Here is a 13672-nt window from a genome sequence, read left to right as displayed (position 1 = left end):
ACCTATAACATCATGACATAGGAATAAGAGTATGTATAGTGAATATACAGTATAATGGGTACAGAAACACATAATGGCAAATCATATAAAGGAAAGTAAATCCTATTCCCTATTCAAACCCTTAGGCCTGTTTCAAACATCAGTTTTTCACCATCAGTCAAAATCCGCCGTTTTGAAAAAAAAAAAACGGATCCACCATTTTTCTTGGCGAATCCGTTTTTTTCCCCATTGACTTGCATTATCGGCGGATTTTGACTGATGGTTGTCCGTCCCATCCGTATTTCTGCGGATCCGCCAAAATTTTGGCGTCCGCTGACATCACAGGACGGACAATGCAACGTTTTTTTGGCGGCCGGATCCGCATTTTTGCCTTTCGCTACAGATTTACAGTAACCCTAAATCCAATGTGGCTGCTGGGCAAAACTAACTCTCTCTCTCTCTCCTCACCGCGTGACTGCCGATCCTCACCGCGTGACTGCCGATATCCCAAACAACATTGCGGCGACCCAACATCTTCATCACGACCATTTGCCGCTGACATTCCTGCGATAGCCAGCCCTCTTCTTCGCGGACATTCCCACGATAGCCCGACCTCTTCCCGCGATAGCCCACCCTCTTCTTCACGGACATTCCCGCGATAGCCCGGCCTCTTCCCGCGGTAGCCCGGCCTCTTCCTGCGATAGCCCGCCCTCTTCGCGGACATTCCCGCGATAGCCCGGCCTCTTCCTGCGACATCGGCGGTATTTTTATTTCAGCGCAGTTCCTTTTAATTTTCCCCGCATCAGCAGATCCCGGCGCACCAACGGTCCGGTGGCTCCCTTTGGTGTTTCCACGGCTACGGATCCGTTCTCCGCCTTTTTGGTGGATGACTACTGACACAAAAAACGTAAGTGTGAAACAGGCCTTAGGAGAAAGGGTTTGTAGCTCATGGATCCAGAATGCCTCCTTTTGTGTCAGGATGCGTACGCGATCACCCCTACATCTGGTGGGCGGGGGTACATGCTCGATGACCTGAAATCTTAATTGTGAGACATTGTGTCCTGCAGAGATGAAATGGTGTGGTAAGGGAAAAGGAGATTTTTACACCCGATTGCGGACTTGTGTTTCGAAATTCTATCTTTGACAGGTTGTGTAGTTTCTCCTATTTATAGTAGGCCGTATGGACATTTAATCAAATAAATCCCAAAAGATATGTTACAGGTTGAGAAATCTTTAACCCCTTTACCCCCCCGAGGATGGTTTGCACGTTAATGCCCGGGCCTAGTTTTACAATTCTGACTACTGTCCCTTTATGAGGTAATAACTCTGGAATGCTTCCATGGATCCCGGTGATTCTGACATTTTTTTTTTTCACGACATATTGTACTTCATGATAGAGGTAAAATTTCTTTGATATTACTTGCGTTTATTTGTGAAAAAACGGAAATTTGTCAAATTTTGAAAATTTTGCAATTTTCCAACTTTGAATTTTCATGCCCTTAAATCACAGAGAAGTACTTGAAAATTAACATTTCCCACATGTGTACTTTACATCAGCACAATTTTAGAACCAACGTTTTTTAGTTAGGAAATTATAAATTATAATTATCATATGTTTCCCTTATTATCTCCAGTAATTGTATTATTACACAGGATTTTTATGATGTTACATCGGCTCATCTTCTTCTCATTCAGGTCTCTACAATATCACATCCTCTCAGTGAAGATCTTATATATAAGAGAAATTTCCTGATTTACCCATCAAAGATGGATATGGACAGAGACAAGATGGTGGAGACGATATTAGACCTCACCCTAGAGATCCTCTTCCGACTTACTGGAGAGGTGAGAGATTCTGATGACGTCACATTACATCATTCTTATCTATGGGAATAACAGATGGACAGAACTGGAGAAGTGAGGACTCTGGAAATGTCTGTAGTGAGATTTATTAATGTGTCTCCCCATAACCAGGATTACACAGTAGTGAAGAAGACCTCTAGTGAACGCTGTCAGGACCCTGTGTCTGAGGGATGGGGAAGACCCCTGAGCCCAATCACGGGGCCTACACCTCACCCCCTGATGCATGAGGACATCAATGACCAGAAGATCCTTGAACTCATCTACAAGATGATTCAGCTGCTGACTGGAGAGGTGACACTGCTGGGAATGCTGGGACATTATACAGTAATGCTATGAGGGGATCGGGGGATGATGGTATCATTGTATGTATCAGGTTCCTATAAGGTGTCAGGATGTCGCTGTCTATTTCTCCATGGAGGAGTGGGAGTATTTAGAAGGACACAGAGATCTGTACAAGGACGTCATGATGGAGGTTCCCCAGCCCCTCACATCACCAGGTAATAGACAGGACTAAATACACACAGCCTATAATTATCTGTATGTAAAGAATGAATTCAGTCCCTGTATGTGTTTCCTCCAGATCTAGCCAGTAAGATGACAACACTAGAGAGATGTCTCCGGCCTCTTCTTCCACAGAACTATAAACAAGAAGATCCCAGTGCTTCTCAGGATAATCAGGTAGATGGAGAGATGGTGTCATGAGATCTCCTCTATGATGTGTAGACGGCTTTGAAGGTCTTGTGCTCAGTCTTGTTTTATCCACCAGTATTATATGTTTTATACTTGTGTAGTAAGAGCGATGGAGATGGCAGGATTAGAGCTGATCATAGATGGCACTTCTCCATCTGTCTGTGACTTTTACAATATTTGTTTCAGGTTGAAGATCTGACCCATATTAATACTACAGAGACATATGTGAGGGGTGATGAGTGGTGTAAAGAGGAGATTCCTACATATGACTATCCAGGTGAGTAGTAATTGCTAAATGCAGAGAAGTCACAAATTCTTCTCAGTCGCCAGCTGTGGCTGCTTTATTGGTGGTCTAGTCATTATTATTAATTTATATAGCACCATTAATTCCATGATGCTGTACATGAGAAGGGGGGGTTACATACAAAGTTATAGATATTGTTTACAGTAAATAAATTTTCAATGACAGACTGGTACAGAGGGGAGAGGACCCTGTCCTTGCGGACTTACATTCTATGGGATAATGGGGAAGAGACAGAAGGTCGAAGGTGCATCAGCTCTGGTGGTGTTGAGGCGGCAGAATGGTTATTGAAGGCTATAAGCTTTCCTGAAGAGATGGGTTTTCATGTTCCATCTGAAGAATCTGAGGGTGGTGAATAATCGGACTTGTTGAGGCGTAGAATTCCAGAGGATGAGGGATATTCGGGAGAAATCTTGGACGCGGTTGTGTGAGGAACGAAGTGGAGAAGAGTAGAATGTCCTGGGCGGATCAAAGATTATGTGAGGGAAGATATTGGGAGATTAGTTCAGAGATATAGGGAGGGGACAGGTTGTGGATGGCTTTGTAGGTCAGTGTTAGTAGTTTGAACTGGATTCGTTTTTAGAATTGGAACCCAGTGGAGGGATTTGCAGAAGGGAGTAGCCAGGAGAAAGGTGGAATAGTCGGGCAGCAGAGTTGAGGACAGACGGGAGTGGTGCAAGAGAGTTAGCTGGGAGGCCACAGAGGAGGGTGTTGCAGTAATCAAGGCGGGAGATGATGAGGGCATGCACAAGAGTTTTAGTAGATTGAGGGCTGAGGAAGGGATGGATTCTGGGTTGAGTTTTGAGTTGGAGGCGACAGGAGGTGGCAAGCGTTTGGACGTGCGGTTTGAAGGACAGGGCAGAGTCGAGAGTTTCTCCGAGGCAGCGGATTTTGGGTGCAGGAGAGATCGTGATGCCGGTTACCATAATAGATAGATCGGGTAGGGAAAATACGCGAGATGGAGGAAAGAGGATGAGTTTGGTTTTGTCTACATTGAGTTTTAGGAAGTGAGAGGTGAAGAAGGCAGATATAGCTCATGGATACTCCGGGATTCTGGACAGCAGAGAGGTGACGTCTGGGCCAGAGAGATAGATCTGAGTGTCGTCCGCATACAGGTGGTACTGGAAGCCTGGGACTTTGAGTTGTCCTAGGCCAAGGGTATAGATGGAAAAAAGTAGGGGCCCCAGGACAGAGCCTTGAGGGACTCCAACAGAGAAAGGGCTTCATGAGGAGGTAAAGTGGGAGTGGGAAACGCTAAATGTATGGTCAAAAAGGTATGGGGCAATCCAGGACCGGGCAAGGTCTTTGATGCCAAGGGAGAAAAGAATCTATAGCAGTAGGCAGTGGTCGACTATGTCAAAAGCAGAGGACAGGTCGAGAAGGAGGAGGATGGAGAACTGTCTGTTTGCTTTGGCTGTGAGTAAGTCATTAGTAATTTTGGTCAGGGCAGTTTTGGTGGAGTGGTGGGGCGGAAACCAGATTGGAGGTTGTCAAGGAGGGGCGTTAGATCAGAGGTAAGGAGGAAAGTTGAGCATGGACATGCTGCTCAAGGAGTTTGTAAGCAAATGGAAGTAGTGATATGGGGTGATGGCTGGGCATAGCAGTTGGGTCAAGGTTTGTTTTTTGGAGGATGGGTGTGAAGGTGGCATGTTTGAAGGCAGAAGGGAAGGTACCAGAAGATGGCGATAGGTTGAAGGCCGTATTACCATGTTCACCATTTTGCCTGCCAACTACAACATTCTCCTCTACCCAAAACTGTTCAAATGACTTTGGGCATTTTAAACCCTTTTCTATAGAACTTACCACCTGGAAGATCCACCTTCCCTCTAGGATTAGGAGACTCTGACCGTTACCTGCCCAGATCTGTAAACTACAAAGCCAAATGACAGCATAAGTAGAATGTGCAGACAAGTTAGAAAATCACTTGAAGAAAAGTATTATGATGGGTCTGTAAGAGAAAGCGGAGGGCAATATTGCTGTTGGCTTCCTAGAACCCTGATCTCTTACTGGATGAATCTACCTTCTCTCCCTTCTGTGCTGCTTAATATGCTCATATGGTCCCTACAAGACCAGGTCCAGTCTTTCTGGCTAAACTTTGCTTTTATGATTGACAACATTAAATGTGCAGTGAGGCTAAGTTAATTTTTGTGCAATACCAACAGAGTTTACCTTTAGCCTGACTTTTCAATTGATATTAAAACTAACTAATTTCAAGGAGGATTGTGATAAACTACATAAAAACATTACACCAGTGCCATGATGTATCTCTAAGCTGTGTGTTAGGGTACCGTTACACCTAGCGACTCACCAGCGATCCCGACCAGCGATATGACGCGGTCAGGATCGCTGGTGAATCGCTGGGTGGTCGCTAGTGAGCTGCCACTCAGGCAGATCTCACCAGCGACATCGCAGGGGACGGGGATCGCTACTTACCTGTCAGACGTGGCGATCCTGCGTCCTCCCGCCCGGCTCCACGCGTCGCTCGTCGTCACAGCAGGAAGCGCCGCAGGAAGTGACCGACGAGGAATGCTCCAACAGCTTCTCGCGCGATCAGCGATAACCAGCGGGGGAGCGGGTCGGAGGTAAGTATCACATGCAACGATATCGCTAGCAATATCGCTGCAACATCACAAAATCGGTGACTTTACAGCGATTTTGCTAGCGATATCGCAGTGTGTAACGGGGGCTTTACTGATTGCTGTAATATACATTTACTCATGCCTGCAGCTGTGTTGGCATGGCTCGAGCCCTGGTTTCATGGATTCATTCCACGCCATAAATTCCATTAGGTTTTCGATCCTAAGGAATTCAGATTCCTGCACAATCTCTCCTGAAATGAGGAGTGCTAATACTTTCTCTACTCTTAGTCCTCCATAAATGAGTGCAACTCTGGTTTAGTGTTGTAGTTCTCCCCTCATATTTACATTGTTGTGGATGCAACATAATTTGTTATTCTATGTCTTTTTTTACCTGTGCATTCTGTATGATAGTTTGATTGTTTTGGGATCGGCCTGCCTCACTTATGTGAGTCTGTAACTTCCTGATAGTCTTAAAAAAGCTCTCCATCACCTCTTCCAAATGCTTTAGATCTAAATTTAAAGTGAGCCTATCAGCAGGATTGTGCCCAGTAACGCCAGTCACTGTGATGCCAGTCACTATAGTAATAATTAGTCCCAGAAGTGGAGAGAGACTGCAATAACAGAAAGTAATATAATATAATAATACTTACTGCAAGTAAAGGGAGGTCAAACAATCCGAGGTCAGGTCCAAGAAATAGAGCAGTACAAGGGGTAGTTAGAGACGCAAACCAATTCACGAGCCAGGGTCAGGAAAACCAGAAAGACAAGACTGTTTACAGGGAGCAGGAAAAAGAGGAGTTGGGTCACAGGAAAAAAGAGTCCAAGTCCAGAAAGGGAATAAAGTCAGGCTTGGTCAGGCACAGAGCACAGAGGGATCAGTCTTACACGTGCAGCAGCTAGTGTACGACTGACACTGGATGCAGGAGCTATCATGCTTAAGTACAAGATTAATCAAGGGAAGTGAACACAGATGATTGCAACACAGACCCAGTACTACAAAACAGACTGACCGCCTCCAAACAATAGCAACATGATAGACAAGAACAGTGTGGAGATTGTGACAGTACCCACTCTTCAAGGGGGACAACCGGACCCCCAGGTTTCCCAGGAAACCTCCGATGAAAGGACCGGACCAACCGATCAGCCCTTACAGAATGAGCTGGGACCCAGGACTGTTCCTCAGGTCTGTACCCCTTCCAATGTATCAGATATTGAAGGGAATTCTGGACTATTCGGGAATCGATGATCCTTTGTACCTCACATTCAAAGCTTCCCTCAATAGACACCGAAGGAGGCGGGGGCAAGGAAGACAGAGCAGGGGGAATAAACTCCTTCAACAATGACTTGTGGAACACATTAGGAATACGGAAAGACCGAGGGAGTTTTAATCGGAAGGCAACTGGATTGACCACCTCCAGAATCTCATACGGACCAATTAATCTAGGACCCAACTTTAGCGAGGTTATCTTCAACCTAATATTCTTAGAGGATAGCCATACCTTATCTTGCTTGTTTTAGGGTATGGCTTTCTAATGTGACTATTGTTCCATATTTGGGGAGTGTAACCCCTGATACTGTTTCATGGTTTCTTTAATACAAATAGCTTGATAAGGCACCAGTGCACTACGTGATATGACATGATTTTGTGTCCCCATTCTTTTGTAAATGTGGGATCCCAGGAGTCCGGTTGCCACAGTGGCATTGCCTCCCTTACAGGGGGTGATGTCAAGCCTGGAAGCAAGGAGGGTTTCCCTAGCCAGATAACACCAGCATACAACACCTTTCCTGACTCCAGACCAGAAGGAGGAGCTCAAAACCTGGTTTCAGAAAAGCTTCCTTATTAGTTCTGGCCTGGAGGCAGGGTTAGTCATTCTGGGAGTCTGTACAAGGGACAGGAGCTGTGAGGAGCTCGTCCCAAGAGCAGAGTAAAGAGAGAGGAAAGTGGAAGTTTAGGAAAGCCTGGGGATTGGAGCTGTGACCAAGCTCACCCCAGGGAAGAGCACTTGACACTGGACGCCGCAGTCCGTGGCTGCACAGGTACAACTGTCCCAGCAGCCAAATCCAGAGGGCAGGAGACTGCAAGCCTCCTGGTCCCATCACACACCTGAAGGCACAGCAGCATACCAGAGCCGTAGCGACCATGAAGGAGTGACACCTGTAAAAGGCTCAAGCTACCTGCCATACAGGCATGGACTAAAGAACATTAAGGAACAGAGGACTGAGCATAGCTTTAGGCAGCAAGAACCTCATAGGACAGCACAGAATGGAGGCCTCCAACCCATCAGGCTTAGTGGATTCTAAGTTGCTTCCAGGCTGGCTGGATTTTCATTATCATCTGTAGTCAGTGCCCTGGTCTGCACCTCAAACTGTGAGTAAAAGTGTGAAGACTACACCCCTCTGTGTCCTCATCTTTATTTGCTGCTTCTCAGCCCTGCACTACAACTATCATCACCATCATTTTACACTCTTACTGCCCTGTGGCTTAGCACTACCTGTGGAGAGCTGTAACAGCTTTGCTGCATCATCAACAGTCCCAGCAGTCTCTTCAACCAGCTTCGGCTAACATCTAATTGCAGAATACCACAGGTGGCGTCACAAACTATCTTTCATAAATTTTATCATCTCCTTATCATTTTCATTGCACACCCAGGGCCACGGACTGGGTTACTGCTGCCGTGACACATCCCCTTAAAAACCGGCCTGGTACCGAGTACCCCCTGGCGCGGGTGCTCCATAATTATCCAGTAGTATTTATGTATTGATGTAATTTTAATATTTATAGAATTTAAAGGGAACCTGTCACCACTTTTTTGGGCTACCAGGTAAAAATATTCAATTTAGTGTTACCTACAGTATGCATTACACAATTTCTTTTGATACCCCTTGACTCTCCATGTATCATCCATAAATACGTTGTTTATTCCTCCCACGTTGTATGTTAATATGGTCAGTCCGGGCCGATGGGTGTGGCTTAGTTTCCATCTCCCTCCCCCCCACGCCTTGCTTTACGTTTTCCTTTCTGTGAATATCACAGATCACGTACAGTTTCCGTGCATGTGCATTCAAATAGCACCTTGTGCGTGCGCAGAAGGCTTTGCCTAACTGTGGGCAAAGCCGAAAAGTAGTATTGCGCGTGCACCGGCATACGCGATTGCATTCTATGGCCCAGAAGTGTTTCTCTGCAAAATACTTAAGATGATGCGGTTAAAAAACACTGCGAAAACATGTGTTTTTGCATGTGTTTGTGGATGATACGCTACCGACTCAAACTTGCAGCGTTTGTTATCCGCATCATCTTACGCGTGATGCCAAAAGATGCTGGGTTTGTATGCATTTTTGCATGCTTTTGCGTTGTTTATGCGCATGCGTTCGATATGACTTCAGACAAAAATGGGCGTGTCTCATGGGATTTCTATTTACATTTTGAACGTATGCGCATGCATGTCCTTGTGTACGCATGTGTTCCCATAGACAGTAATGCGATTTTTTTTTTTTTTTTTTTGACGCACTCATCCGGATGCTCAGGACTGCGCATATTTGGCGGCGTTTTGCAGCTTCCAAAAATGCAACATTTTGCGTTCGCCAGACCCCACCGCACACCAAAAAACAACACAAGCGTAAGCAGACATATGCGAACTTATGGAAATGCATGCCCCTGTGTACACCATGTTAAAGATAGGTATACGTGACTCATGCAGATCTATGCAGATGAAATGCTGCGCACGCAGATGAAAATGTGAAACCAGCCTTACATGGATCTGGACTTACACAGGACCCTTAGGCTTGGACCATGGTGTTACCTACTTTTCTGTGGTGTTAGATGGCAAGAAGAATAGTCAGGTAGCTGGGTCAGAACCAGAAGGACAGAATACAGAATCAGAAGACACAAGAGTAGTCAGTAAACGGGCCACGGTCACAACAGGAGACAAATACACAAGCCGCAAGCTGAGGAACAGAGGACTGAACCAGAGGAGAACAACGCTGTATCTGGCAGATTCCGGCCATATGCTTTGAGCTTTAGTAGGGTGTGGTACTTTCCAATCGGCTGAAGTAGGGAGCAGATTACTCCAGCTGGACACCAGGAACAGATCCCAGATGAGATTGGACACACCATATGCAGGAGCCCTAATATAACTAAATGACAGAAAACCAGAATAGTCAAAATCCCCATAAAGTGATTCCATTTTATAAATTAATTCACTGAGGGTTATAATCTATAGGAGGACTGAATATTTTGACTCCACAGCCACTTTCCGGAAATTAACACACAGTGGATGTTGGAGAGTGAAAATTACACATTTGCCATTTTATCACCCAACACATAGTTTCCAGATTGTTCTCCAGGAGACACACACCATAAATTAAGTGGGTTCTTCTCACTATAATATTGCTACATACAGGGATCCTAAATGTTGTTTGAGCACACTGCAAGACTCCGAAGTGAGAGCGGATTTTGCTGGATCGGTTTATAGAAACCTTGTTGCTTTTTAACAGCCTTTGAGCCACTAATAGTGTGGGAACCTCTGTGTCTCCATTGACAGATGATGGACCTGAGTGGGGACTTGTTTTTTGTGAGATGAGAATTGGTATTATTTTTGCCTACATAACATTGATTGGTTTCTTTTTATTCGATATTTGGGAGGCAGAATGAACAAACAGTTGATCACCACACACTACTGGTTCATCCAATAAGGTTTTCTATTAGACTGTGAGCTGTAATTGTCTTGGTAAATAAAGTTTTTTACATAGCTTGCCATATTTATGGACCGTAAAAGTAGAAATGTTCAAAAATATAAAAACGCGAGGATATTTTATTAAAGGGAAGGTACCACGTTTGAAGATCATTAATAAATCAATGTAATGCCGCCAAACATGCTGAGCTTATAACCAAGTTTTGATTGCATTTGACACACATTTCGTGTGTTATAGGATTTTAAAGAAGGCACTGAGGGCTGACATCTTGCTATCACAGTAGCAGCAGGACACTATCAGTGCCATAATAGGGCACCCCATGGTCATAGGAGATAACAGATGGACTCCGACCCTATGTATCCTAAGGCAACTCTCACTGCTGTGAGCTGGGCACTATTCACAGTAGTGGGAGTGCTCTGCTGCCATGTTCATGGAACCCTCGGCTGTCACTTTGTCTCCTGTCATTAGGATCTGCTAACAGAAGCATAAGGGTATGTGCACACGCTGCGGTTTTGCTGCGGTTTTGGCCCTGCAGAACTGCAGCAGTTCCGCAGACATGGTACTTCACCATGTTAGCCTATGGGTTTTCAAAACCGCAGTGCTCACGCTGCGGTTTTTTACCTGCGGAAAAGCTGCGGGTTTTTTTCCGCAGCATGTCAATTGTTTCTGCGGATTCTGCTGCGGTTTCACACCTTTAACATAAGTAGAGGTGTGAAACCGCAGGGCAAAACCGCAGACCAAACCGCAGCAAAACCGCAGGTCACTTTACCTGCGGATTTACCTGCGTTTCCGCGGGAGAAAACCCGCAGCAGAATCCGCAGCGTGTGCACTCACCCTTACTGCTTCACAACAGATCCTAGATTGACAGGAGTGAAAAGCAGGAGAAGAGCTGGAGGCAGGAGCTGTGACTCATCCCTTAGTAAGATAGGAAGGAACTCCAGGTCTGCATTGAATGGCCAGAATGGAGGGGGGTAAGATACATATAGTGTGGCTGAGAGAAACTGATGGGGGAGAGAGAGACACAAATGGAGTGTGATGGGGAGAGAGATGTAGTATGATGAGTGAGACACATATGGAGCATGATTTTTCAGCTATCAGTAAAGCTGGTAAGTCTTACAATAGCTGTTTGAGGTCTAAAACGGAAAATGCTCCCCCTAGTGGTAATTATATATTTAATATATGTGTGTGTAAATAATTTCATATAGAAATGATTGCAAACATTGCATTAACACATTTTAATTATTATTATAAGCTTAATTTCACAAAAAAACAAACCATAAGCAAACCGGTGGCACCTTCACTTTAAACAAAATTATTTTTTTTTTTTATCTTAGCAGATGACTGTACCAGGAGCACAGAGGGACAGCTGACATCTTCAATTTTTAAATCTGATGATCTTGAGATCCTACAAGATACAACGGAATTGATTGCTGTTACTCCAGACATACCATCATCCCTTCACAGCAAAGATCTTTCATCTGATCCTATGAAACAGGTCCCATCTTCTGGTTCATTACCGACTACTAAGGAAAATCAAAGTCACAAAATAAGCATTACAAAACAAACTGCTCTGAAAGCAAAGAAGTCATTTTCCTGTTCAGAATGTGGGAAATGTTTTACATGGAAATCACATTTTATTACCCACTATAGAATTCACACAGGGGAGAAGCCTTTTTCATGTTTAAAATGTGGGAAATGTTTTAAACAGAAGTCAGAGCTTGTTACTCACCAGAGTATTTGCGCAGAGGAGAAACCTTTTTCCTGTTCAGAATGTGGGAAACATTTTGCGCATAAATCAAATTTTATTAACCACCAGAGAACGCACACAGGGGAGAAGCCTTTTTCCTGTTCAGAATGTGGGAAATATTTTGCACAGAAAACACACCTTGTTAACCACCAGAGAACCCACACAGGGGAGAAGCCTTTTTCCTGTTCAGAATGTGGGAAATGTTTTAACCGGAAAGCGCATCTTGTTAGACATCAGAGCCGTCACACAGGGGAGAAGCCATTTTCATGTTCAGAATGTGGGAAATGTTTTAAACAGAAGTCAGAGCTTGTTAGTCACCAGAGAATTCACACAGAGGACAAGTCTTTTTCCTGTTCAGAATGTGGGAAATGTTTTCCACAAAAATCAGCTTTGGTTAAGCACCAGAGAATCCACACAGGGGAGAAGCCTTTTTTCTGTTCAGAATGTGGGAAACATTTTTCACATAAATCAAATTTTGTTACCCATCAGAGAACCCACACAGGGGAGAAGCCATTTTCATGTTCAGAATGTGGGAAATATTTTGCACAGAAATCAAATCTTGTTAACCACCAGAGAACCCACACAGGGGAGAAATCTTTTTCATGTTCAGAATGTGGGAAATGTTTTGTATTGAAATCACACCTTGTTAGACACCAGATAACTCACACAGGGGAGAAGCCTTTTTCCTGTTCAAAATGTGGGAAATGTTTTAACCGGAAATCAAATCTTGATAGCCACCAGAGAACCCACACAGGTTCTTATTCATTTTCTTAATGTGGGAAATATTTTACTTGAAAATTCTGTTAACCCCTTTACCCCCAAGGGTGATTTGCACGTTAATAGCTGGGCCAAATTTTACAATTCTGACCACTGTCCCTTTTTGAGGTAATTACTCTGGAACGCTTCCAATGATCCTGGTGTTTCTGACATTATGTCGTGACATATTGTACTTCATGATAGTGGTAAAATTTTTCATATGACTTGAGTTTATTTGTGAAAAAAATGGAAATTTGGCGAAAATTATGAAAATTTCACAATTTTCCAAATTTCACCTGCACGGAGAGTTCCTTTGACCGCATGTTTCCTTCACAGCAAAACCTTCCAAATGCAAGCACAACACCTCAAATCAACTCCAGGCCTTTTATCTGCTTAATTGAGAGTGACATAACGAAGGGATTGCCCACACATGTCCATGAAATAGCCTTGGAGTCAATTGTCCAATTACTTTTGGTTCCTTTAAAAACAGGGTGGCACATGTTAAGGAGCTGAAACTCCTAAACCCTTCATCCAGTTTTAATGTGGATACCCTCAAATGAAAGCGGAAAGTCTGAACTTCAAATGCAACTGAATTGTTTTGTTTAAAATTCATTGTGGTAATGTCTAGAACCAAAATTAGAAAAATGTTGTCTCTGTCCAAATATACTGTATATGAACCTAACTGTACTTTCTATTCCAGACTGACCGCCACTGGAGTGGCCTATAAACTTACGAAGTATATAGTCTTGTGTCTGCCAATATGTGGCTAGTTTTCTGACTGTTTCGGATTCCATGATACATGATTTTCGGGTTTTCTTTGTCTAGTCTGGCTTGAATATACATCAATATTAAACAGTCTCCTGATGAGTCATCTTTGGTGAGGACGATGAAACCCGTAGAAATAAGAGGCTTGGAGAGCGAGTGTGTGTATATGTAAGTACGTGTGCCAACTGGGGTGTGATCCCTTTCAGCTGCGGAACAGACTAGAGACGGACACAGAAATCTGTTCAATCAGGTCCAACTTTATTGGGTGTCCTCTTGACATCCACAGCCGACATGACAGGT

The 13672-nt window shown here is 44.2% G+C and overlaps 1 protein-coding gene across 1 annotated transcript; it reads left to right on the top strand.

The window, feature by feature from the left end:
* The first annotated feature begins 1053 nt into the window (after window positions 1-1053).
* Window positions 1054-13465, top strand: LOC141093955 (uncharacterized). The gene is made up of 7 exons (XM_073579632.1): window positions 1054-1061; window positions 1614-1824; window positions 1954-2133; window positions 2216-2339; window positions 2423-2520; window positions 2719-2809; window positions 11439-13465. Exons 1-7 carry the CDS (start codon window positions 1054-1056, stop codon window positions 12623-12625), a joined length of 1899 nt encoding a protein of 632 aa, XP_073435733.1. The 3' UTR covers window positions 12626-13465.
* The last annotated feature ends 207 nt before the right edge of the window (window positions 13466-13672 follow it).

This window comes from Dendrobates tinctorius, unplaced genomic scaffold (genome assembly GCF_039654945.1).
Source record: "Dendrobates tinctorius isolate UK_male_01 unplaced genomic scaffold, ASM3965494v1 ptg000063l, whole genome shotgun sequence".
NCBI lineage: Eukaryota > Metazoa > Chordata > Amphibia > Anura > Dendrobatidae > Dendrobates > Dendrobates tinctorius.
This window is presented reverse-complemented; position numbering and strand designations above follow the sequence as displayed.